The sequence below is a fragment of the Camelus ferus genome, chromosome 9 (assembly GCF_009834535.1).
Source record: "Camelus ferus isolate YT-003-E chromosome 9, BCGSAC_Cfer_1.0, whole genome shotgun sequence".
Taxonomy (NCBI): Eukaryota; Metazoa; Chordata; class Mammalia; order Artiodactyla; family Camelidae; genus Camelus; species Camelus ferus.
Genome location: NC_045704.1, coordinates 12,698,979 through 12,724,352, shown reverse-complemented (window position 1 = coordinate 12,724,352; position 25,374 = coordinate 12,698,979). Strand labels below are relative to the sequence as shown.

General features: G+C 57.8%; 3 protein-coding genes across 9 annotated transcripts; 1 reads left to right on the top strand and 2 right to left on the bottom strand.

Annotated features, from left to right (window-relative positions):
• The first annotated feature begins 826 nt into the window (after window positions 1-826).
• Window positions 827-9,626, top strand: PTOV1 (PTOV1 extended AT-hook containing adaptor protein). Of its 3 annotated transcripts, none has more exons than XM_032485487.1 (13): window positions 831-1,216; window positions 3,723-3,883; window positions 4,013-4,095; window positions 4,179-4,236; window positions 4,319-4,426; window positions 5,985-6,140; window positions 6,660-6,746; window positions 6,845-6,918; window positions 6,994-7,051; window positions 7,314-7,418; window positions 8,815-9,012; window positions 9,107-9,178; window positions 9,488-9,626. In XM_032485487.1, exons 1-12 carry the CDS (start codon window positions 1,045-1,047, stop codon window positions 9,116-9,118), a joined length of 1,272 nt encoding a protein of 423 aa, XP_032341378.1. In that variant the 5' UTR covers window positions 831-1,044; the 3' UTR covers window positions 9,119-9,178; window positions 9,488-9,626. The 3 variants fall into 3 exon arrangements, with proteins under 3 accessions (XP_032341377.1, XP_032341378.1, XP_032341376.1); XM_032485485.1 differs by having other exon boundaries at window positions 833-1,216; window positions 3,746-3,883; XM_032485486.1 differs by lacking the exons at window positions 8,815-9,012; window positions 9,107-9,178; window positions 9,488-9,626 and adding an exon at window positions 8,586-8,808 and having other exon boundaries at window positions 827-1,216; window positions 3,746-3,883; window positions 7,314-7,479.
• Window positions 9,627-10,291: 665 nt separating this feature from the next.
• Window positions 10,292-16,660, bottom strand: PNKP (polynucleotide kinase 3'-phosphatase). Of its 5 annotated transcripts, none has more exons than XM_032485481.1 (18): window positions 16,544-16,615; window positions 16,383-16,457; window positions 16,093-16,256; window positions 15,391-15,437; window positions 14,728-15,030; window positions 13,738-13,817; window positions 13,602-13,659; window positions 13,411-13,518; window positions 12,939-13,010; window positions 11,901-11,949; window positions 11,714-11,784; window positions 11,538-11,630; window positions 11,339-11,435; window positions 11,198-11,259; window positions 10,856-10,965; window positions 10,683-10,770; window positions 10,525-10,586; window positions 10,292-10,447 (listed from the first exon to the last, which is right to left on the bottom strand). In XM_032485481.1, exons 3-18 carry the CDS (start codon window positions 16,241-16,243, stop codon window positions 10,330-10,332), a joined length of 1,569 nt encoding a protein of 522 aa, XP_032341372.1. In that variant the 5' UTR covers window positions 16,244-16,256; window positions 16,383-16,457; window positions 16,544-16,615; the 3' UTR covers window positions 10,292-10,329. The 5 variants fall into 5 exon arrangements, with proteins under 5 accessions (XP_032341372.1, XP_032341373.1, XP_032341374.1 ...); XM_032485482.1 differs by having other exon boundaries at window positions 16,387-16,457; window positions 16,544-16,608; XM_032485483.1 differs by lacking the exon at window positions 16,383-16,457 and having other exon boundaries at window positions 16,544-16,660.
• A 1,561-nt stretch (window positions 16,661-18,221) lies between these two features.
• On the bottom strand, window positions 18,222-24,914 carry AKT1S1 (AKT1 substrate 1). Its single transcript, XM_032485479.1, is given in 6 exon segments — window positions 18,222-18,509; window positions 19,511-19,680; window positions 19,771-19,848; window positions 21,080-21,230; window positions 21,232-21,466; window positions 24,618-24,914. Coding segments are annotated over 6 exon segments (831 nt in total). The 5' UTR covers window positions 24,671-24,914; the 3' UTR covers window positions 18,222-18,365.
• Between the last annotated feature and the right edge of the window lie 460 nt (window positions 24,915-25,374).

Genomic DNA, 25,374 nt, shown 5'->3' with positions numbered 1-25,374 from the left:
TAGAGGACCTGGTCTGTTTTGGTCATCACAGTGTACTCGTTGCCCAGCTCAGAAGTGGAAATGGTGCAAATTATGACTTTAGGTTGTTACTGTACCAAATACAGAGCCTAATATTTTATTAACTCATTTGATCCTCATAACCATTTTAGGGTTAGCTATTATCCACATTTAAGAAACTGGGAAATTGAAGCAAGAAATCTCACACAACTACTAGTAAGTGAATACGCAGTCGTTTAACAGTTCAGTGAATGAATCAATGAATGGCCGAGAGGCAGGCGGCAAGAAGCCAGAGGAGGTGCAGAGGGAGGCAGGCGGAGCCTAGGACGCGGGAGCCAATGGGCACGTAGCTGCGACTGGCGTCGTCTCGGGGGCCTCTGGCTCCGCCCAAGCCGGGCGGGGGCCGCTGGGAGTTGTGGTTCCCTGCCCACCTAGCCACGTCACTGCCTTCAAACCTCAAGTCCTTTTCTTAGGCCCGGCACAATCCGTATCCCCAAACCTCTAGGTAGGTTCTCTTGCCTCCAGTCTGTTATTCCTTCCTACTCCTTTTCCTGACCTGTCTTGGTGTAGTCTCCCGGCTCAGGGTATCATCTCCCGGTATCCCAACCCCCCGCGCGGAGCCAACTTGGTATCGTCTTCCACGTTCACCTCCCCCCATCACCCTACGGTATGGTCTTTCCCGCCACGCCCCCTTGAAGTTGTTTCTCTCGCGACCTCGGAGTTCCTCCCCTCCTTGCTCGAGCGGCCCATAGTATCTTCCAATTGCCGTATTCCCCGCCCCACACACCCTCTCCCAGGGCTCCCCCGGCCCTATTTTGGTACACCCTGGCCACGCCCCCTCGCAGACGCTCTTGGTATGCGCCGCGCTCCCCCTCCTCGCCGCAGTGGTTTGGCCGTGGCGACCCCTCTCCAGCTGAGCGTCCCCCACGCTTGGTACAGCCCAGCCCGTCTCCCCCGAAGCCGTGCGCCCGCGCCCCTCAGTCGGTGGAGCCCGCAGCCCCCCGTGAGGCCAGTGGCAGCCCCCAGCCCGCTCGGTCCGCGCCCGCCATGGTCCGTCCGCGCCGCGCCCCGCACCGCTCTGGCGCCGGGGGCCCCCTCGGGGGTCGCGGCCGCCCCCTGAGGCCCCTCACGGCGCGCGCGGCCCGCTCGCGCTCTTGGCCGGCCAGTCCCCGAGGCCCGCAGCCGCCGCGGATCCGTGCTCGCTCAGGCCCCTCCCATGGTGAGCCCCCCGCCCTTTTTCCAGAGCTTTCCACGGCCCCGCCCCCGCCGGCCCCTCGTCTGGGTTGGCGTCTTTGTCCTCGGCCCCCTTTTCTCTGGGGTCTCTCGGGTGGCCCGAAGGGTAGTCCCGCCTGGGGCCCGGGTTCCCCCTTGAATCCCCCCGGGTGGTACGCGCCGGCCTCTCCCCTTTGTTTCGCGTTCGGGCCGGGGTGGCGGGGGTGGGGTACGAGGCCGAGGAGGGCTCAAATTACTGCTGACTCCGCGGCCCGATTTAAACGCAGGGTTGGGGGCGGGCGGGCCGATGGTCGGCGTGTGCGCTCGCTTGTTTTTCCAGTTGGAAAGTTGTTCGCTCTCTGGGCAGGAAATCTGGAAATGGGGGAGGGGGCCCCCGCGTCGCACTCGCGCGCCCAGGTGTTGCCCCCGGGGGCGTTCTCCCCCGGCCTCATGCGTCTGCACGGCGCCCGTGGCGTGTGCACCCAGGATTTATTTGCACGCTCAGCCAGATGTGGGATGCTCTTACAAATCGCAACAAGCCCAGACCTTAAATATAAATATCCATCTTTGCAGTTACACACGCTTCCCCAGACCTACAACATAAACATACTTTTAAAAAATCTTAATAACGTTTTTTTGGAGCGGTAAAACCACGTCCCAACGTTTCACACACAGTTAAGTTGATACGGTTGTCCGGGTGCGAGTTTTACCCTACCCTGGCACCCAGGCTCCCTTCTTAAATACCCCGCCCCAATGTCGTGCATGGCAAGGACCTGTGGCAGCTCCACGCAAGCCTTAAACAGGCTTTTCTCGGATCTTATACACACCTCCTTGAAGTTAAACATTACTCTTCACTCCACTGCTTTCTCCATTTCTTAGCGTTCACATCTGCTCGTTCAGAAATGCCTCCTGGGTCCTTAAGCATGCAACCTAAGGCTTTCATCCTCCTAGCAAGTACTAAATAGGCTTTTTATGTAGTAAACAAAGTACATATTGAAATGCACAACCAAATTTTGCACACAGTTGCTTAGATGTGGGATTTCCTTTAAGATAGCACTTAGGGTCTAGTCCTTAAATGTGGTCCTCCACCCTGGCATGCATTCTTTCGGGGAGACCTGAGCTTAAGCATCCCTGGTCTTTACCCACCAGAGCAAAATATGGTCAACCTGGCCTCCCAGACAAGACGACTTTTAACATATGTACCTGAAGCACATACTGACTGGGTCCTTAAGTATGTTCACCTAGATTCCTCCAGGTATGGGCTTTAACTACATTTTCTTGGATGTTATACACACCAGCTGTGGTACCTACACACCCAGGGCCGCAACAGTCTTTCTCCATCTCGGACACACTCCGACAGGGAACACACACCACTTCGTTCCTACACCAGGATGCTGTCCGCTTTTCTTCCTGATCTCCTACGATTGCCTGAATCCCAGAACCACCTACCTGGATGGAGAGCATGCCTGCTCAGGTTTTTTTGCTCTTTAAGCGCCTCCAAAATACAATTTTCCCTGCCTGTCTTTTTTCTGAAACAGAAAACCTCTGTGTACTTCACGGGAAATTGGAAAAAGACCTGTTAGTAATAAGATGAAAAGTAACAACCCAGTATTTTTTTCTACTCCTTGGAGGCACCTACTAGTGAGGTTTTCATGTGTTTCATGATGCCAGGCTATTCCGAAGCCTTCCCTTGTTTGCTCTGAGATGTTTTTGATTTGAAAAAGAGTGGCCTGTGAGTAGAATGTGTAGCTTTTCTTGGCTTTATTGCTGGAATGTTCTCCTGGTATTTTGCAGATGCCCTCAAGATGTGTTTGAGGGGCACCTCCAGGTGTCATTACACTCCGTGTTCCAAATGTCTCCCCACCTCCTTGGATAGTTCTGTTGTTCGTGTGCTCTGGTTGCTTCCTCTCCGCTTCCCAGGAGTCAGCCTGATGTAGCTGGCACTCCCTGGAGAGGTTGGCAGGAGCAGAGGGGAGAGTCTGGACTCTATGTAGAGGGCCCTGTGGAGCCTTGGAAGGGTTTTGAGCATGGGTAGGATGGGGCAAACAGGTGTGCCAGACAGACATGACCTAGGCTGGCTTGTGGGTTGGGGGTCCTTCCGGGAAGCTCTGGACCCTCAGAGAACTGCTTCTGAGTTGGGTCTCAATAGAGGGGCCATAATTGATCAGCCGGGGAGGATGAGTGTGTGGTACCTCTTGAAGGGGGTGAGATGGCCTTCCAGGCTGAGAGCACAGCTGGAGCAGAGGCTGAAAGGGAAGCAGCAGCTGGTGGCTTTCTGGGACCCTGTGTGGGCCAGTGCTGAGGTGACAAGCAGTCTTGGGGTTGGGGGAAAGGGTCCTGGTGTAGCAGCGGGACAGGGATGGGGGAGTCAGCCACATGGGGTCTTAACCATTGGGATGAAGGGTTTGGAGCTGGCCCTGGGTTTTTGGAGTGGGGAATTTGTGTCTGAACATTGCAGTGTCCCATCTGAGGGCAGGTGGGGGACAGCCACCCTGGCAGACCCCCAGCCTCAGTTTCTGCACCCCCTCTGCCACAGCAAGGTGCTCGGGTCTTTGGGGCCCTGGGTCCCATAGGGCCCTCCTCACCGGGGCTCGCCCTTGGGGGCCTGGCCGTAGGCGAGCACCGGCTCAGCAACAAGCTGCTGGCCTGGAGCGGCGTCCTGGAGTGGCAGGAGGTGAGCACCCGGTCCCTTTGTGTCTCCAGAGGGTGGGGGCTGGCCCCGGGGCTCCCTTTAGCCTCTGCCGGTGGGGGGCCACCCGGGGACATGGGTTGTGTCCAGTGACCCCTCTCGCTCCCACCACAGAAGCGTCGACCCTACTCTGACTCCACCGCGAAGCTGAAGCGGGCCCTGCCCTGCCAGGCCTACGTGAACCAGGGCGAGAACCTGTGAGCGGTGGGAGGGCTGCGTGGGGCGGTGGGCAGTGGCGGGCAGCTGTGCCCCTGTGCCCCTGACCCTCTCCCCCCTGCAGGGAGACGGACCAGTGGCCGCAGAAGCTGATCATGCAGCTGATCCCACAGCAGCTGCTGGTGAGGCACCCCCCGCCCCCGCCCCAGATTGCCCCACCCCCACCCCCACCCCTGACTCCACTGTCCACTTTGTCACCCCCAGACCACCCTGGGCCCCCTGTTCCGCAACTCCCAGCTGGCGCAGTTCCACTTCACCAATAGAGACTGTGACTCCCTCAAGGGGCTCTGCCGCGTCATGGGCAACGGCTTCGTGAGTGGGCGAGGGCGCGGGGAGCACTCTGGTGATGGAGCTCTGCTGGGATGACCTGGGACGGGCGGCAGGGAACCTGTCTGTGAGCTGGGATCTAAGGTTCTCCCCAGTGGAGTGGGGAGTGGAGAGTGGAGGAAGCTGGCCCACCTCTGGCCGAGATGGGAGCTGCCTCCAGAGGAACCTAGGCCAGTGCTAGTGGGACCCTGGAGTTTGTTGGGGCCACAGTACGTGGCAGGGCCCTGGCTGGCAAATGGGGGTGACCTGGGGAAGAGGGAGTCAGCAGGGAGGAGTAGTCAGTGCTGGGACTCAGTTTCCTCATCTGCCAAATGGGCTGATAGCAGGCCTTGGTCAGCAGGGCCACCTGGAGGAGTGAGTTTGCGTAAAGACTTTAACACAGCCTGGCAAGGCTGTTAGAGTTGGGGGTTCAGAAACAGGACACGGTTGGTGTGGGCCCTGCAGCCCCTGAGTTTTGGGCCATGCTTCAGCGGCAGCCCCCACCCGCAGGGGTCTGGTTGTGACAGAGGGGTTGGCCATGAGGTGGGGGTAGGTCCTTACTAGTGTGCCCAGAGGACTCAGCTCTGCGGTCCTTTCCAGTTCCAGGTTCCTTTTGAGACAGACCACCTGGCTGCTGCCTTCAGGGGGCACTGTGTATGCTGCCACCCTCATGTCTGAGCGGCTTGCCTTTTCTTCTGGGGTGGTGACCAGTGTGGGGGTCTCTTGGCTTCCCGGTCACCCGTTCCTTCAGCATTGTCAGACCAGGGCCTGCTCCGTGTCCTGTGCTCCAGCCCCCAGGCTGCCGGGGTGGAGTCAGCACACACCCTCCGCTGCCTGTCCCATCACATTCCTAGTCCTACTGGTAGTTCTGGGAGGGGTGACCACACGTGGGTCCAGGAAAGGCCAGGGATGGGGTCTCTAAGCAAGCAGACCCTGAGCTTGATCTGGGGAGTGAGAGAAGTCAGGCAGGGGGGCAGAATGTGTGTGAGGGGTTCCCAGAACCGTGTGCCCCACTATCTAGACACCCCAGAGGGGGACATCTGTGGAGCTCAAGTTCTCCCGCAGTCCCACTGAGAAGGCACTAGCATCTCATGTAACAAGTGTTTATGTGGCACTTACTGTGTACACTGTTGGGCCATTTTACAGATGGGGAAACTGAGGTCGAGAGGGAGATTTGCTTTCGGTTACACAGCTAGGAGGTAGCAGAGCTGGGTTTACTCCCAGGCAGTCTGGTCCTGAGTGTGCTCTTAACTCCAGGCAAGCTGGGCCCGGGCCTCCCTGCCAACAATTCTGGCCCAGGCAGCAAACTTGGCCCCAGTCCTCAGGACAGGGCTGGCCTCAGGGGGGACGTGGAGCATTCTTGGGACCCTCGCACCCTACACATGGATCCCTGACCCCAGCCCCAACCCCAGATTTACGGAGAAGGGGACACCTAGGCGCGCATTCACAGGCTCTGAGGCGTGTTGGCTACACGCCCCTCATTAGGACCATGGTGTTAAGTTTGAGGACTTCTGTCCTCTAGACAGGGCCCTGGGGTCTCTGACCTCTGCTCCCTGCCCCCCAGGCGGGCTGCATGCTCTTCCCCCATATCTCCCCCTGCGAGGTGCGCGTGCTCATGCTCCTGTACTCGTCCAAGAAGAAGATCTTCATGGGCCTCATCCCCTATGACCAGAGCGGCTTCGTCAACGCCATCCGGCAGGTCATCACCACCCGCAAACAGGTGTGTCCTCGGCCCCAGTCACCGGATGTGTCTGTGAGGCTTTGAAGGGCAAGGGGTTGAAGGGTTCTCCAGGAGGTTCTCTGCAGGAGGAATGCCCATGGAGAGCAGGGGGTGGATGAGCACGCAGGCCTGCTGATCGTGGGGAGGGTGACCATATCTGGGTTCACGCCTTACCAGTTGTTCACAGCATCCCCTCCACCCAAGTGTCCCAGTTGGTGCAGCAAGTTATACGGCTGCCTGGGACTTAGAAGCAGACCCCATGAGTCTCATACCCCAGGCTGAGGGGTGGGACTGGTCCTAGGGCACTGGGGGCCGTGGGGGGCCTGTGAGTGAGTGAGGGGCAGGGCCAACTCTGGGGGGTCTTCTTGGACTATGGGCAGACAGGGTCTGGTTGGGTGGGTGGGGGCCAGGAAGCCAGAAAGCCTGGGTAGAGGGGAGGGTCCTGGGGCAGCATCTGGGTTTCCTAGGGGCCTTCTCTAGGGGTGCCTGGGACCCCAGCACACCTGTCTCCTCCCACAGGCAGTGGGACCCGGTGGTGTCGCAGGCCCTGTTCAGATCGTCAACAATAAGTTCCTGGCATGGAGCGGAGTCATGGAGTGGCAGGAGGTGAGCCCTAGGGTGGCCCAGGTGACCTCGGGACCAGTGCGTCTTTGCTGACTTGGGGTGCCTCCCACTCCTGATGTCTCTTCTTTTCTCCCCAAAAGCCCAGGCCTGAGCCCAACAGTCGGTCTAAGCGGTGGCTGCCGTCACACATCTATGTGAACCAAGGGGAGATCCTGTGAGTGTCGGGCTGTGGGTGGGGCAGCATCTCAGTGAGACCTGGCCTCCTGACCCTTGCCCCTTGTCCCCGCAGGAGGACTGAGCAGTGGCCGCGGAAGTTGTACATGCAGCTCATCCCGCAGCAGCTGCTGGTGAGCAGGGAGAGGGCATTAGGCTTGCGTCCATGTCAGGGCCTTGAGGCACCAGCTGGGGGAGGAGGGTGTCCTGTGTCAAGGGACAGCATGTGCAAAGGCCCTGTAGCTGGAAGTAGGCAGGGGTGGTTTTCTAGTCCCAGCTTTGAGGGGCCACAGGCTTGAGGTTTTAAACTGGGCGAGGCCCTCAGATGCAGTACTGCCGCCGTGTTGGGGAGAGTGCGAGGCAGGCAGCACGCCTCACGGAGTGGCCTCCCCACAGACCACCCTGGTGCCACTCTTCCGGAACTCCCGCCTGGTGCAGTTCCACTTCACCAAGGACCTGGAGACGCTGAAGAGCCTGTGCCGGATCATGGACAACGGCTTTGTGAGTAGGGAGGTGGGGGCCGGGCTGACGTCCAGGCCGAGTAGAGCCAGAGGTGCTGGGAGTTTAAAAACTGAAATGAGATGAGAGCGGAGGCTTCCCCAGAACTGGCAGGGAGAACGTACTGGTAGCCATGGCGCAGGGAGCCCCGAGCCTGGACCACACTGGCTCCTGGTCCTCGTGACTCCCCTGGAGCTCTGCTCTCCTGACTCCGTTTTACAGACGAGGAAACAGTCACGGGCCAAGCAAGTGCCGGGGCCTGGACTTGGACCGAGCCTGGTTCAGGTCCTTGATGTCCTCAGATACTTCCCTGGGGACAGAGTGTCCTCATCATTCCAGGTTTTTCAGTGGAAAACCTGAGGCTTCCGAAGGCCCCTCACCAGGCAGGAAGGTCTGTCTGCTTCCAGCCCAAGCTTTTAAAGTACCTGCTGGTCACCTGTTGGTGGGTCTCAGCCAAGTCCTTTTCTCTCTCTGGGTCTGTTTCTCCATCTGTGAGGCGAGGAGGGTGGACTTCGGTGCTTCTGAAACTGCAGTCGTCTTCTCTGGGTGTTTAGTGTCCCGGGTGATGGCCACCCCAGGGTAGCTTATAGCTCTTTAATAAATCAGTTTGGTAATCAGAGCTGTGCCGTCACACATATGGGGCTGGCTGTGTGTTTCTTTTGTGTTACAGAAGATTTTAGAAAGCACAGGGTTCCCTCAGGGAGGTGTGCAAAGGCCCCGCGTACCGTGGCCGGCCCTGTCCTTGGCTTCTGCGGCAGGCTTGGGGCGCAGGTGGGTGCTGCTAGGGGGCCTCCTCCTGGATGCCTGTCCCTTCTGACCCCTGCGGGGCCAAGGGCTGGCACAGCCCTTCCTGGCTCTGGAGGCCTTTGTGAGTCTGTCACCTGTCAGATGTCCCCGGGCCTCGGAGAGAGCGAGGATCCGGTGAAACGGGTCGGGGAGCACTGGGCGCGCCGCGCCCGTTGTTGCTGCGGTTGCTGTGACATTGAGCCAGGTCCCTGAGCTATGGGTGAGCATGCCGCCTGGCCTCCCTGCGCTTCGGCCGCCTCTGAGGGTTGCACAGGCCAAGGGAGCCGGAGTGCCAGATCGGTCCCCTGTGTTTCTCTGGGTGGTCTTGTCTGGTCCTAGGGGCAGTTTGGGTACCAGTCCAGTGGGGGTCAGGGCTCCCACCAGGGAGCGTCGTGGTCTCCCTGGAGCTTGTCGTGCAGGCCTTGGGCTGGGCTGGGCTTGAGCTGGTCCTTGGGTAGGCGTCTCTGGCTTGTCTCCTGTCCCCATGTGGGTGTAGTGACAGGGCTGGAGGATGGCAGCTGGGACGCTGACCCGTGTGGTCTGCATCCGTCATGATGGGGAGAAGCACGTGCACCGAGGGCCGGCCGGTGACACTGCGCTCTGCACCCGCCAGGCCGGCTGCGTGCACTTTTCCTACAAGGCCTCGTGCGAGGTGCGCGTGCTCATGCTCCTGTACTCCTCGGAGAAGAAGATCTTCATTGGCCTCATCCCCCATGACCAGAGCAACTTCGTCAATGGCATCCGGCGTGTCATCGCCAACCAGCAGCAAGTCCTGCAGCGGAACCTGGAGCAGGAGCAGCAGCAGCGAGGGGTGAGGCGGCCGAGGGCTGGGCCCTCAGAGCCCGTTCCTGCCACCACTTCATCCCCAATGGCTGACTCCTCCTCCCTTGCTTCCTTCCCCACAGATGGGGGGGTAGTGGCCACCCCCCAGGGCTGGGCCTCTCCAGGAGTCACAGACGAGGCCCCCACCAAGACCGGTGAGTGGCAGCTGGGCTGAGTACAGGATGGACTGTCGGAATGCCCAGGGTTCGGGAAGTAGTGTGACGCTGGCCTTGAGAAGACCAGAGCAGAGAGTGAGAGGCCTCCCAGGCCTCCTAGGAAACTCCAGCCCCCCTCCACCTCCGTAGGAGGGAACAGGAGCTGGGGTTTCCAGGTCCAGGCAGGTAGAGGGCCCTTCTAGACCCCGGGACACTGGATGCTTGTGGGTCTATGCAGTAGGGTGTGGGGGGCCCAGGGGCTGCTGGGAGCCCCTGTTCAGGACCTCCCACTATACCCCCTGCCCCCAGGTCAGATGCTTCTGAGTAGGGGTCCCTGGGGACTGCAACTGCCCAGTGAGATGGAGGACAGCGTCCTGAGATGTCTCCAAGGACGATCCCCACCCCTGTACGTTTCCCCAATAAAGTCTTTTAAAAGCCTTCTGCCATACTCACTGTCCAGACTAACAGATTCACAGGGAGGCCACCTTTGAGATCACTGTCACCTGAGCCAGGAGGGGACAGTGTACTTCGTGGAGCTGCCAGGTCTGAGTGGAGCTTGGTGGGCCGGTTCTTCTGGGGCCTTTCTGCGGCCAGGCGGCTGCTTCCAGGGACCAGCCCCCACCTCCCGGCTTCCCTCCTTAACCCATGGGCTCCCCAGGGGTCACTTGGCTGGAAGCAGACACGAGGCAGCACCAGGCAAGTTCCTGCCTTCCGCCAGTCATGCACACAGGCCTGACTGGGCTCGCTGGTGCCCTCACTGCTGTGGGTCCAGGCCACAGCCCTGGGTTCGTTTCATGCACAGAGCATCTCATGTCTTGAGGACTCTGAGCTCTGGTTCTCATCTTTGGATCACATGCCTGACCTTCCCAACCTGTGGGCCTAGCCCTGCAGCTGGCAGCCCCCTGCGGAGAAGCAGCCCACTCGGGGCCGGCTCCCCGTGGTTCCCCTGCCCCATCTACAGAACGTGGGCCGAGTGCTCAGGTCAGAGCAAACCCTTCCAACAGGGCCTGTCCAGGGAGCCCAGCCTCCCCCAAGCCCGGTGGGTGGACTAGCAGGGGCCCTACTCTGGGCTGGGCGAACCACCCTTCCTCCCAGCAAAATGCTGGTCAAATATAAAGAGAAATGGCATTTATTGGGAGCTTGTGGGGGGCTCAGCCCTCTGAAAACTGGCAGTACAGCCTCTCGAACCGCGGCGCCACGTGCAGCCGGAACGGGATCTCCAGGATCTCTGAGAAGCCTTCTGCCAACGTGGGCGCCTCGAACTGCTTCCTGGCGGCAGAGCATGACAAGTGGAGGCGAGGCCCAAGCTCCACCCGCCCAGTTGCCATGCCCGCCCCGTAGCCTACCTGTAGCCGAATATGACAATGTCAGACACTGGGACATGGGAGGGGTCTGTCATCTCCCGGAACTGTTGGGGGGGGCAGAGGTCGGGCTGGTCAGGCCTAGGGGGTTGGGGGGATGTAGGAGGGGCTGGAGGGGGCTGGAGGAGCACAAGCCGGCTCACCCTGTTGTTGTGGCGCGCCTGCTCCAGGGTGGCGCTGAAGAGGAAGCAACGGCAGGGGACCTTTGCATCTTGGGCACACTTAATGTACCTGTTGGGGCCGGGAAGGTGGGTTGGTAGGGGGCCCGAGGCCCCCCCCTACAGACGTCTCTCATGGGACCCTGGGACACTAGTACCTGGCCCGGCTCTGGATGTCCGGATTTGTGTTGTCGATCACGACCCGTTTCCTCTGCTTCAAGGCTGTCTCGCACGTGCTCACACAGCGCTGCCATGAGCCCAGGGTGTCCTGGGGACCCGGGAGGAGTCAGTCATGGACAGGGGTCAGGAGACCCGGGGTGACAGAACCAGGGAGAGGGGGACCCAGAGATACAGGGTTAGGAACCCAGGGTAGGAGGAACAGAGGAGGCATGGGAGCGGGGCAGACCTTGGAGAAGGCCAGAGACGCAGAGAGAACAGACCTAGAGGCCGGCTCAGGCAGTGGTGGGGGAGGAGGCAGGCGGGTGCAGGAGAGGTCCTACCCTGTTAACGTGCACGTATCCGGCTGACACCAGGTGCTCCTGGAAGAAGGTGGACTTCCCAGCTGTGAAGGCCGCTGTGTTAGTGGGAGCCTAAGGACTTGCAGGGGGACTGGGGCTTCTGGGGGGGTCAGGGAGTCTCACCCCCAGGAAATCCCACGGCGACAACCACCTCGGGGTCTGAGCTTAAGAGGGTGCTGGACTCAGGGAGGCAAAGAGGCCCAGAGCGGGAGATGGTCCTCTGGGAGGAGCAGACATGGTGAGTGAGGACACCCCTTCCCACCCCCGGGTACCGCCCCCCACCCCACTGCCTGCTGTACCAACCCAGCCAGCTGGGCCTCACCGGGTCAAAGGCTGGGAGCTCAAACCTGGCCACAGGCCACTTCAGGAAGAACTCCTCTGGGGTGGCGAAGGTCAGGCCTAGGTTGAGGGCAAACTAGGGGCGAGAGCACAGGTCAGATGAGGTCAGGGCTGGGCTTGGGGTAGTGGGGGTGGCGTGCAGGGTAGGGGGGGTCTCACCAGGCGGTCTGCACAGGAGAAGTCTTTCTTCTTTCTCCCAGGGGCCCAGTTGGCTGGGCGCCCAGCTGCGTCTGGAAAACACGGAGGACACACTCCTGTTCCCACCAGCAACTTTAGGGACGGAGTCCCCAGCGCTCCCACATCGGCCTCCCAGGACCCACACATTCCCCAACCCCCAGGCAGTTACCTCCCACAAAGACGCTGTCCCTGATGGAGATAGGCACACCCTCGTTGCCCTGGGGAGGAACAGGTGACAGACAACAGGCAGTAAGGAACCCACTCCCACACCTGCCCCAGCAGAGCACTAACCTGCAAGGATGGTCAGCTTGGTCTGCCCACATTAGGCCTGATCTGTAACCTCTCATGCCCCACATCCAACCCATCAGCAAATCTTTTCGGCCGCGCCCACCACCCACTTCTCACCCTCTACACCGCCACCAACTGGATCCTGGCCACCAGCCTCTATCTGGACTATTCAGTCACTCCCTTCTGGTCTCCAGGCTTCCACTCTCTGCCGTCTGCTCCCCTGAATGGCCGCCAGAGGGCGCCATATACCACTTACCGCAGCTCCCAACCCTCCCAACCCTGGGCCACCTCGCCCACAAGGCCTCACACAATCTGACCCCCGCTCTCTGACCTCATACCTTGCGCTCTTCCCCTCACCCGCTCAGCCACACAGGCCTCCTCACCAGGCTTGGCCCTACCTCAGAACCCTTGCACTCGCCGTTACTCCAGCCTGGACCACTCCCCTAGATCCCCATGGGGCTCCCTCCCTCCCCAGCTTGAGGTCTTTACTCAACGGCACCTCAGAGAGGGTTTCCCTGACTTCTTTAGGTAAAACTACACCCTGCCTGATCCTCACTCCTCTGCCATTTTACACATCTGTCAACGCATCTATCATAGTCTGCACCTTCCCTGATCTGGGAGCTGGCAGGGCCTTCTTGTTCACTAGTATCTTCAGCTTAAGAAGCTGTCAAACCTTAGAACCAATGCACACACACAAACGAATGAATGAATCCATGAGTGATTTCTCTCTTGACCACTCTGGTTTTCAAGGCTTAAAAGCACCGGCCTCACATACCAACACTAGGACATGATAGCAAAGAAACTAAGAAAGCCAGGCCCAGGGAGGAGATGAGAGGGAGGTTGTGGGATAGAAACCGGGGTGGGGGGTGGCAAGGGGCTGCAGAGGGAAAAGCAGGGTGACTTGGAACCAAAAACTCACCTGCTCCTGCAGGTGGTCCCACATGCCAATCACCGGCTTCCGGTACAAGCCAGCATGTGTGGCCACCAGCACCTGGGGGCAGGCAGAGTCAGACACTATTGTTGGCTCCTCAAGCACCCAGAGTTCTTCGAGAGCACATGGGTCCCAAGGATGCTACCTCAACCCTCACCAATCCAAGGAGAGCACGCTGTGCCACAGAACTGCCACTTATGCTGGGTTTCCATCAGCATAACCCTCCCACCCCAAGGGCCCTAACCCCACTCACCCAGGGCCTCAGTCCCCCCACATCTACAACTGGCTCTCTGTGCTACATCTTCTCCCTGGGTCTTTGTTTCCTCCTCTCTTCCCCTTCTTGGTGTCTCTGTCCCCCTCTCTCTAGGTCGCTGTTCCCCTCACCTTGGGTCTCTCGCCTGCCCACCCCTGTCTCAGAGTCTCTGTCTCTCCATACCTTCAGCCTCCCCTGCAGCCGTACCTGACAGGGGACCCCCAGCTTCTCCATCACAGCCTCCACCTTGGCTTTGAACTCCTCTGCTGGCAGCTTGCCGCGCCCAATGCCCATCTGGTTGGTGAAGATCACCAACTATGGAGCAGATGGGTGTCACTCACCTCATCAGGCCCGGGCCTCCCTGGCGACCCAGCCACTGTGCACATTCACATACACACCTTGTAACCCTCGGCATCCAGTTCCCGGAGCTTGCGCGGAATTTCGAGGTACAGGATCCTAGGGCGGGCAGGGAAGAGCACGGTGACCTGGGGCCCGCAGCGCGCCTCACTCCCCCCACCTCCTGCCTCTTCTCACCTCCAGTCACTGGGGCCAGTGGGAAAGACCTTCCCGGAACGTGTGGTGATGAGGGTCCCATCTAGATCAAAACCGGCCACCTGATGTCACCAAGAAAAGAGGAACAGCAACACGGTCACGCCTCTGACCCCCCTCACTCACAGGCTGGTTCGCAAGAACCCTGCAAGGCAGGGACTGTTACCACCTGCCCCTGACAGATGGGGAAACTGAGTCACAGCAACCCACACACATCTTATGTAATAAGGACAGGGCACAGCAAGGATGCAACCCGGCCACCTGCATGCAGAAAGTGAAAGCTTCACCTTACTACGTCCTATTCCTCCTGAGCCCCTCAGTACTCCAATCTTTAAAATGGGCTTCAGTGGGGGAGGTTATAGCTCAAGTGGTAGACTGCATGCTTGGCATGCACGAGGTCCTAGGTTCAATCTCCTGTACCTCGAAAAACCAAATAAATCGATAAACCTAATTACTTCCCCCCTGTAAAATAAAATTAAAAAACAAAAAATAAAATAAAGTGTGCTTCAGATCCTACCCAGTCTCTTCCCCTGGCCTTTTCCACCTCGGAGGACTAATGATCATGAAAAGAAAAACAAGAGCTAAGTTTTGTTTGGGTGCTAACTTCCCTTCATGCACTGTGACGCGTGCTTTTTGTGGCTTCATCTTACTGATGAGAGAAGCGAGGCTCAGAAAATGTGGTGTAACAGCATTTGAACTCAAGTCTCTCTGATCCTCAGAAATACTCATCACAATAGCTCCTGATAATAATAACGATCATAGCTATGGTTACTTGGTGGTTACTGTGGGTTGGGCAGGAGTTGATATATATCGTTTCCTCCAGTGCTTACAACAACCCCTGAATTTGTCATCAGGTCCATTTCTCAGAAGAGTAAGTGGAAGCTAAGAGAGGTCAAGTGACTTGACTAGGAGCACACAGCAAACTTGGGGTTGAGTCTCCCTGGTGGCTCCCCCAGTCTTCAACTTGGGCCTTACCTTGCCCCGAGGCTTCACACCAGGTGCAGTGAACACTAGCAGCTTCCCGAAGCTCTCCCAGCCAGGGGATGACTTCCGTATCCGCTTTTTCCGCTGCTCAACATCCTCCTCCTCTTTGTCTGGGGCCACAGGAGGGGTACCGGGTGGAGTATCTGGCTGGGATTCGGGCGTGCGGGCCTCTTCCCAGCGCAGGGTCAGCGGGTGGAGGCCGTTCACCAAATACAACGTGTCCCCTACCCCTAGAGAGGCCTCTAACCCCAGGCTCAGCACCTGAGTCCCGGCAGTTGAGGGGTTAACGCCCAGCTGTAGAGAAAGAGGGAGGAACTGGGACTGGATCCACCCCCACCGGAAACCTCCTCCAATCAAATAACAAGGAGAAGGATTCGCCTTTCTGCACCAGCCAGACTCTTAAGCCCTCGCCTCTTCACCGAGTACCACCAATCAGGGCTTTAGGAAGGTTACAGGCATCCAATCTTTCTATCCAATTTAAATACGGATGGCTAGTGCTTCAGCAGCACATATGCTAAGTAGGGATGGATATTTACCACATTGAAGCAGGCCACACCTCTTTTCCTCCCAGCCAAATTTTCCCGAGGGATTCTCCACTGCCCACCCTCCATCCCCTACCCCGAGGCCTGCTGTCCTTTGCTAACCAACTGGTACCTGTTTCACTGCCACAGTCCGAGTCTCAGGGTCTGCGACCAGCTTCACTGAGGATTGAGGGGGTGGAGTCAGGATTTGAATCCTTGGTGACTGCTTCCCTCCTCACCGGGGAGCATGGCCAGCTTCAGGCCACAGGATGGGGCTACAGCACCCATTCAGCAGAAGGAAGCAGCTTATTTCTAATTCGGATTGGCTCACTCCTTCACACGCAGTAGCCAGATAAAGGCATTAGGATTGCCTGTGACACTGGTCCTAGCTTAGGGATAGGTTGGGTACTTTTCTGTATAAAATTGGCTTTTCCTTGACAATGTAGGATCTGAGTTTGGCCTGCTACCACCCACCCCTGCTAGCACTATGTGGCTTTTCACCATAGAATCGGCTCTCCTTGACAAGGGTCGTGGCCCAACTCAAGCCTTCACGGTGGCCTCTGAGTATCTTTCTCTGCCTAGTGACAGATGTCTCAGGATTGATTCCATCCCCTTCTGCCCAAGGTGTGGGGGTAGTTTCAGGTCAGGCACAATCTTTCCCTTCCTGTGCTCCTCAGATGGCACCTAACAACTTCAGGATTGGCGGCATCAAGCAATTCTGCCTGGTGGCCAAGCACGTCCCTCGCTGGACTGACTGCCCATCTTTCCCACTGATTGTGTTCCCGCTCCTGAAGCAGGCCACACCCCCTCCAGCTCAGGCCCCGCCCCAGCCCACCTTGGTTTCTGGAGCACTTCCGGTCGGTAACGAGGGTCAAGGGTCCCCGGCCCAGGACTAGGGCTTGCCCGCCTGAGGGCAGGAAGATGGGAGGCGCTCCCCCAGAGGGGCTCTCCAGCCATAGCCGGCCCTGGGCCTCCACCATGGCCATCCTGGAAGCCGGCCTAAAGGAAAGTAGGTAAATAGGTTTGAGTGGCAGGTTGCCCTCAGATTGCTACAGGAAGTCCCGCCTCCTTTCGCCCTCACCACCAGGAATTCCTTTCATTCCCTAAAGGCTCGGGAAATCCTACCCACTTGCCGGCCTGGGGCTCACGCCGTTTCCCAGGCGACGACGCTCCGCTCCGTCCCTCTGGAAGCACGGACCCCTAGTTTTCAAGGCAAAGGCCGAGAAACTCGCGCACTCCCGCCTCGGCCCTGCGCTCACCTTTGTCTGCGTCTCGGGTTCACTCACCACTTACGACCAGGGAGGTACGGCCCAAGCCGTTCGGCCCGCTCCTCCGCCCGCTGCTTTCTGTTTCTCCGCGGACGGAAATGACTCGCCTACCAAGGGGGCGGGGCATTGGCCTCGCCTACGGCAGAAGCCCCGCCCCTTCATCGACCCAGGGCCTCTGCGGTCCCTCTATAGCTCTGACCTTTATCTCTCCTGCTGCAGTGTGAGGCTCAGTCCAGTAGGGGGAGATGGGTTCTCTGTTCACAAATTTTCCTCTTTCCACGTTGAATTCTAACTTTCATTCCCTTTGCCAGAGATAGTTAACAGCGGGTGGAAATTCTCTTCCCTCATTGATGCTTATTGTCAGTAGAAGAAAGCCTGCTCCGACAGCACCCCTACCCTCAGTGCTGCAGTTTTTTTAATCTACAAAGTGGAGACAATCGTTTCCACTTCGTGGGTTTACTAGGAAGATAAGGAGTTAGTACACATAAATAACTTACAGAAGTGTCTGGGTGGTAGTTTGCCCCATTTAAGTCTTGCCTATTGATGGCATTCCTCCGATGATGGTCTGATGGGAGATGGAGATTTTGCGTTTACATGACCTGGCCCCATCTTCGGACCAGGCAGCACCTGTTCTCTTACTTCTAGCTGTCTTACATTAGCCAGAAAACTTCCGACTTCAGCTGGAGGTTCCTGGCCACTATGTGGGCTCAGGAGTTTGATTCCTTGAAGTATTTCAACACTCACACCCCTGAAGATTGGCGCTTCACGATCTCACAGGACTGGAATCCTTCCTCCCACCCCACGAATCTTTGTTTTCTTGTCTGTAAAATGGGGACGAGTTCAATTCCCACTTTAGCACTGAGAATCAATGAGACGCTGCTCATTTGACTTCAGAAAATGTTGAAAGAACACCCACAACTCAATTCAATTCATACTCATTTCTCAGAAGTAAAACTCTTTAATCTTAGAGCGCTCCTCCCAACTCCCAATCCCCACCCCCCACGCTCTCCCCCACACCAGGGCCGGAGAGTGAGGCCCCCTGCCCCCCACCTTGGGTGGACGAGGGCCCTTTAAGGCACCTGTGGGGGTGGGGGGAAAGGGATGGGAGCTGGTAACATCCTGGATACAAGGACGGGCTTTGATTGGCAGGCTGTTGTGGGATGGAACCAATCAGAGGGTGTCAGAAGCAGAAACAGGATTGGGCCATCCCTGATGGGGCCAGAGGAACAATTGGCAGGACCTTGGCAAAAAATGACCCCAGCCCCAGTAGTGTAAAGAACGTAAATTTAAGGCCACAGGCCAATCCTGGGCACAGGAGGAGATTGGCCACGCCCCCAGGAGCCTGGAGCCAATCAGGTGGGGTAAGTCAGGAAGGGCGGATAGGACTCTCGGGCGATTGGTCAAGCCCTTTACAGCTTTCGAGCCAATCAAGGGAAGGAACTGAAGTGGATGGCCACCACCCAATCCTGGGGCTTGGCTGTGCTCTTTGGGAATGGAGCCAATGCCGTGCGAGCAAAGCCCTTGCTGCTAGGCAGAAAACGACAGTTGACCTAACCACGCCCTGATCGGGGAGCGAGCCAATCCCGTAATAGAAAGAATCTGTCACTGGGCTGAGAGCAGACAGACCCAAAAGGGAAACTGGACAGGTCCCGCTAGTCGGCGCGGGATCGGTCGTGGGCTGGAAGGGTGTTGGGGATTGGCAAAGACTGGTCAGTCCTGGAGCCGGAGGGTGTGGGAGGCCGGTCGCGGATCTGACTCGGATTGGCGGGCCCCGGGGGCGGGGCAGGGGTGTAGTGTCGTGTGGGGCGGACGCCAGGCCAGGAAGCTCCCTGCCTGGGCCTCAGTATTTCCGCTTCAGCTTCTGGAAGTCGCTGGTGTTGAGCCGTGGCCTCGGCAGGTCCCCGAAGACCTGAGTGTCCTCGGCCTCCCGCAGCACCAGCGCGCGCATGCTTGCCGCGATACGGTCCAGGTCCGGCGAGGAGGGCTGCGGAAACGGTGACACGGACAGGGTCAGCGGAAACGGTGATGGACAGGGTTAGCGTCCGCCACGGCCCCCACAACACCCATCCCAACCCCGGCGTTCAACGCCTGCACCCTGGGCTCCAGGCCCTTTCCTAGCGCTTTGCCCCTGCGATGCCCAGGGTCAGGAAGGCCCTTTACCTTGTCCTGCTCCATTTAGGGCTCTTCTACCCAACTTGACTCCACCTCCTCCAAGAAGCCTGACCCCCAGCGGAATGGGAGAAGCCACGGATAGAAGCTGGCCCTGGTCCTCTCGGAGGCATGCCTAGGACCCAGAACTCAGGCCTCAAACGTCCAGTTAATTAACTGTGCTTCCACCAGTGACAAACAAGGACAGCAGCAGCTGGTGGACTCTTGCCAGTGTGTAGATGAGGGCACTGAGAGGTGTCATGGGGAGGGGGAACCATTGGATGCATGGCCTCCTCCCTCAAGTCCATAGCTCTTTTCCAGAAGGAAGCTGAGTTCCAGTCCCAGTTCAGCCACTTACAGGCTGAGTCTCAGGGAAGTCACATGTATACTCAGTGCCTCAGTTTCCCCTCTCCTTCAGGGTGCTTTAGGGACGGGAGATGAGGACCCACCTGGGGCCAGCCCAGAAACTCCACATGTAGAATGATGTGGGAGGAACAGAGGAGGGGCCAGGAGTATGTGGGATGGGGTGGAAAGTTATTTGAGCCTCAGTTTCCCTATCTGGAAGGGATACCAGAATACTTGCGCCTTGCCCAGAGCAGGTATTCCATAAACACAGCTTTTCCTAGAAAAGAGAGGTGGCTTTCTCTACAAGGCACTGGGACGCATTATAAGGCTGTGACCATTAAAAGTGCACCACTCTGGCCCAAGAACCGGCCTTGTGAAGTGAAGGGGAGGATCAATCCTGTGAAACATGGCATCCATGTCTGAGGGCTTCCTGGAGGAGGTGGCTCTGAGCCCTTCCTGACACCCTCCTCCCGCCTCCCATTTGCCCCTCACCGGCCCATTCTCCTCATCAGACGATCGTGCTTCTGTCCTCTTCTCCTTGAAGGCCCAGACGGGCACGGACACGGGCAGGGACTTGGCGTACTGCTGTGTGGGCAGGGCTGAGGCCGGGGGCACTGAGTAGGCTGGGGGGCCGGCAGGGGTCTCCTCGCTCAGGCTCCCATCTGGGAGAGAGGGTGGACTTTAACCTCTGTCTCTGCCTTTGTCCCAGTGCCACCCCCACTCTGGGAATGGGGACAGCCTGAGACACTCACCATCTGTGCTCTCAGGGTCCGACTCACAGAAGGGGGGCAGGTCCTGGAGCGTGGTGTCCTCATCCATCACAAAGAGTCCTGCAGATGGCATTAGAGGCCCAGGCCAGTCGGGTCCAGCAGGACCCCAGCCACTGCCACCACCTCCCTGCTCCCTGCACTAGCGGGCCCTTGTAAGCCGCAGGCCTTCTGGAATTATTATTCCCTCTGCCTCAAATACCCTTTCCCTGGTTATCTGCCCGGCAGAAATAAATCCAAGTTTCTGTCTGTCTGCTGCATCCACAAGTGAAAGCAACTGGCTGGATGAATGTGAAGTCTATAAGATCTGTTTGGGATGAACTGACTCAAAAAATACAGGCTGAGAGAAATATGAGATGATTAGGATCCCTGTTTGACAAATGGGGACCTGGAGGCACAGAGAGATTAATTCACTTGCCCAAAGTCCCACATCTAGTAAGTGGTGTCATCAGGATTTGAACCCAGGCCACCTGACTCCAGAGTCTGTGCCCTTAACCCTATGAGGGTTTTCTTCAGCCACAGTGAGGAAGCCAGCCATTGGTGGTAACAATAGCAAATGAGTAACTACTACTTTTTGAGCTCCCTCCTGCCAGAAAACTCCTACTCACCCATCAAAGCCCTAATGTTACAGTGAAGTCTCTGGGAAGCATCCAACTTCCATATGGTGGGGAGGGTATAGCTCAGTGGTAGAGTGCATGCTTAGCATGCACAAGGTCCTGAGTTCAATGCCCAGGACCTCCATTTAAAAAAATTAATATAAATAAATAAACCTAATTACCTCCCCTCCAAAACAAACAAAAAGAAAACAACTTACACATGGAAAGAGCCAGTTGTTTCCTCAGCTGTTGCTTGCATCCCTGACTCCTCTTTAAGCCCTGCCTTTGCTCTCACAGGCATCAGGGACTCCAGATTTGGAAACAAGTTCTGTTCTACTCATGCTCCTGGCTCAGGAGGCTCCCTCCCACCCCGATGGCCTCCACAGGGCACTGCCATGTGTCAGGACTACAATTCCTTGGCTAGACCTGGAGTCCCAGGACAAAAGGCCCTGTGCCCAGTACCCCCAGCACAGAGCTAGTCCCAGGACACAATGTAAGGAAATGGAGGCTCAGAGAGGAGAAATGACTGGCTTAAGGTCATAGAGTGAGTCCCAGGCAAGGCGGCCTGGCCCCCAGGCTCTTTAAGACTGCAGCTTCCATGAACATCAGGACACAGGGACAAGCGAGTCATTCCCCTCCAGGAAACCCTACTGAGCAGGCATCTTACCAAGAGCCGCCCCTGCCCCTGCCCTGCTCACCTCCATTATCACTGACGCCCAGCCGCTCCCCAGAGGTCTCCGTCTCTGTTGGTTCGTCCTCGTCCTCCTCATCTTCCTCCCTGGCCAGCGTAGGCCGGGGAGGGCTCCGTGCGGGGCTGGGTGGCTGTGGTGCTGGTGGGGGTGCAGGGGGGCCGGGCAGCGGCGGCAGCCCGGTGGGCCAGGGCGATGTCGTGGAGGCAGCGGCGGGCAGCCTCCGCCAGGGCCCCGCGACCGTGGGCAGCATAGGCGCAGGGACCTGGGCGGGGCGGCGGGGGTGGTGCAGCCGTCAGCAGCACCAGTTCCGTGCCCGTCCGGGCCCGGAAGCGCTCGGCAGCCCCCACCACGGCCTCCCATAGCTCCTCGGGGCGCCCCGATGCCATCCGCGCCCTGCGGGGCAGAGCAGGACACTGGGCTGAGGCTTCGCAACTTGAACGTCCACATGCACCCAGCCCCACGTGTCCATCTGTCCCTGGCTGCCACCTCCTATCCACCCTATCCCAGCTGAGCTCAGCATCTTCCCCCATCTTCCCCTGATGTTCTCCATCTCGCAGCCCCATCTGTTCTCCCTGCCTGTCCTCACAGCCCAAGTATCTCCTCTCTGCCCCGCCCTGTCCAATATCAGAGCCACGAGTCACACGTGACTCAGGAGCACTTGAGATGTAACGGGTCCAAAGTGGTAGGTGCCACGAGTGTGAAATCCACACGGGATTTGAAAGACTTAGCGCAAAAAGGCAGGATGTGAAACATCTTGTGAGCCATCTGAAATTGATTAAATGTTGAAATTATGACATTTATTTCTGCTGGCTAAATAAAATATATGGTGAAAATAAATTTCATCTGTCTTTTTACTCGTTTTAATGTGGCTTACACAAAATTGGAAATTATACACGTGGCTTGGACCATGTTTCTTTTGACCCTGGAGCTGACCCTGCTCCTCCCCAGCATCCCCAGGACAAGGTCAAAGCTCCCCAGCCTGGCACTGGAGGGCCTCCCCCGGCCTCGCATCCTTCCAGAATCCTGAGGCCCGAGACTTTCAATCAAGGCGGGACCCCTCCTCTGTGACCTGGACCACCTGTCCTCCATCCACCTGTCCTCCATTTTCTTGTCACTCTTTCACTCACCTTCCCCACCCATGGGCTCCCACAATGTCTGAGTGACCCTTATCCAAGCACACATCCCTCTGGGGAGCAAGATCTACATCCATTTCCCCAGCCAGCATAGGAGGCCCTTGCTTTGCCCAGCATGTGGCAGGCCTTGGGGAGCCAGGCTGGAGCAGAAAATGGCGTGCCAGCTGCTCTCTACGCCTGGACTCCACTCAAAAAGCTCTTGTACTTCTGATGAGACTGTTCCAGCAGTTCTTCTGAAAGTCTCCCCAGACCCCCCAGGATGGATCAGATGCCTTCCCTAGAGGCACGAGCTTGTCACACAAGCTCGTGACAGCTGTACCTCTGTCTGCTTCCTCCATCAGACTATGAGCAGCCCAAGATCGGCGATCTGTGTCTCCAGAACAGCTCAGCTCTACAGAGACCACCTGCAGGAGGCATCTCCTTACAAGGTGAGAACAAGTGGCAACGGGCCTGGCTACCTGCTCTGACTCTCTCAAACCTGCTGTGTGACCCTGGACCACTGATTGACCTTCTCTGTGCCTCACTGTTTTCTCTGTGTAAACCACAGTGTTTGAGCCCAGGCTGCTGGGCAGATGAGGAGCTTCCTCAGAGAGGAAGCAGGCTCCCATCACTGAAGGGATTGAAACAGGGCTGTGATTGAGCCCTCCAGGGGGCAGAGTAGCTTGATTGTAATTTGCAGGCCCTTTGTGACTCATGATCATAGAAGCCAGGGTTTGCTGAGCACCCACTCTGTGCCAGGACTCTGTGCCTGTCCTCTCGCCTCCTACCTGAGCCACTAAGGAAGGAGCTGTTACCTTACAAATGGAGTACAAAGCCCTCGTTGGAAGCCACATGCAGTGAGAGCACAACGAGCAGCCGTCCTGATAGACCCTGGAGCAAGTTGGTATCGCACCTCCCACAGGTGGGGGACCCAAGTGTGTCATCAACCATCTCATCCCATCCTCCCACTACCCCTGTGAGGGAGGAGCTCTTATGACCCTACTTGACAGTTGCAAACTGAGGCCCACGGAGATTCAATATCTTGACCAGGGTCATTCGGCTAGAGAGAGGAGAGCTGGGACCTGAATTTGGCCATCTGGATTCAGAACCTGTTGTTAACCCCAAATGTCATCCTGCCTACCTCATGAGGAAAGATTTATGATCTCCTAATCCAGATGGGAAAAGTGAGGCTCAGAGAACTTAAGGTACTGGCTGGAAAACACAAGTAGAAAGGGCAGAAGTAGGGCTGAAATTGCTGTCCGCTCGACTCCAAAACTCAACAGAACTGGGAGGTGCTCAGGGTCTCACAGCCACTCCTCACGTCATCCCCACCTGATGGAGGAAACAGGCTCAGGGCAGGGAAATGACTGGTCCACAGTCACAGAGCCTGGTAGTGCTAGGCCAGAAGTTCTCACTTCCTTAGGACATCAAGATCAAACTCCTCTCTTAGAGGAGACTTCTGAGTAGATCAATCTCCTAGATCTTAGAAGTTGAAAAGAGTAAAGTGGGAGTGAGTGGGTCATGAGGGTCCCGCACGCAACTCAAAGAGGAAGACAAGGGCAAAAAGGAGGCGGGCGACTCCCGCAGACCTCTCTGCCAAGGCCTCGAGGCTCTCTGGAGTCAGTTACCCAACAGGAGAGCAGCCAAGCCAAGTACCCCACAGGAGAGTCTCCCACCTCTTCAGCCTCGGGAGCAAGTCCTGTATCTTCCAAGGGGCTGAGAGATGGAAGACCCCTTCCCCCAAATGGAGGCGAGACCTGTTCCCCACAGGAGGGAGAAGGGAGAGGTAAGGTGACTGGCCTTTTAGGATGAGGGGAAGAGGTGAAGTCAGGAAACTGACTCCAGGAAGAGGTGAGGCAAGAGTCCCCCAAGGAATGAGTGACACTAGCGAAGTGCTCTCCAACCACCTGTCAAACTGGAAGTAAACCCCTTTTCCGCCCAAGGTGGGAGGAACTCCAGGATGCAACCCGTGGCCGGGGGCAGTTGAATGCCTGGATTCTTTCTATACCGCTCAGATGCCACCCTACTTCGCCTGGGGGTTCAGGGTAGACCCATTTCGCTAGGAAGAAAACAGGAAATCCCGCCCAGGTGGGGGCCAGGACCGGAAGTCCCGCCTTTGGACGGGTGAGGGGAGCCCCGAGGCCCCACCAAGTAACCCCCCGACCCTGTGGACATGGTCCACAGCCAAGATAAGTATCCTAATAGGTCTGAAGACCGGAGGTAAGACTGTCGAAGCTTTGCCTCGAGTCAGACACGACGGTTCCCGCGGGCGACACCTTTCCAGCGTTCAGCATAGGGTCACTAGGGGATCTCTGCGCTCTGACCTACGCAGGCTATACCCTTCCCGCAAGCGGCTCGCCCTCCAAGCTCCCCTCTCCTCCAGACAGCCAAATCCTCCCCACACCGCGGTTCACAACGCCGCCTCCACTCACGTGCCCGTAGCCAGCATGGCCGGCCCGGCGCCGTCGCCGCCCTCAAAAGACATGGCGGCGCCATGCGTCACTTCCGCGTGGTTGGCCCGCCTCCACTCTATACACTCCGCCTCCCTTATCCCGGCCGCCCAACCCCAAGATGGTGGTTACGGGGGTTTCACCGGGTCACAAGGGGGCAAAGGCGACAGCCGGGTGCCCACAAGAAAGATTTGAAAGAAAGGCTTCAGCTTGCTCGGAAACAAACCTAAACCATTTCGACTTGCCCTCAAGAAATAGGGGCAAATGCACAGACACACCCAGGACCACAGGACTCGAATGCAAGCGACCTGACGTCCCTCACCCATAATAACTTCTTCCACAGAATTGATGGAAAGTAGCGCCCGTTAACCAGCCTGGCATCATTTACCCACAATGTACATGGGTTCTCCAGCCTATCCCCTCTCAGCACCAAGACTGGCAAAGATCCAACATGGCAGCCTTTCTTGCTTCGGCTTGCCCAGCTTCAATATGGCGGGCCGAGACCGCTTTCTCTCGACGGTGACTCAGGAATTCGTCCGGGACCGCTTCGTTCCCGGGGATACTGACGGCTTCATCTCCTTAACCCGAGTCCTTCGGCGCTTCGTGTGATGTACAGCAACTCTCACCTTTCCTTTTATCCGATTCTCTCTTCCAGGACCTTGGTACCGCGCCCCGCAGACAGATGGGACTGCCCCGCATTAACATGGCCGCAGCTGACCGGCCTTAGCTCTGCCCTCGA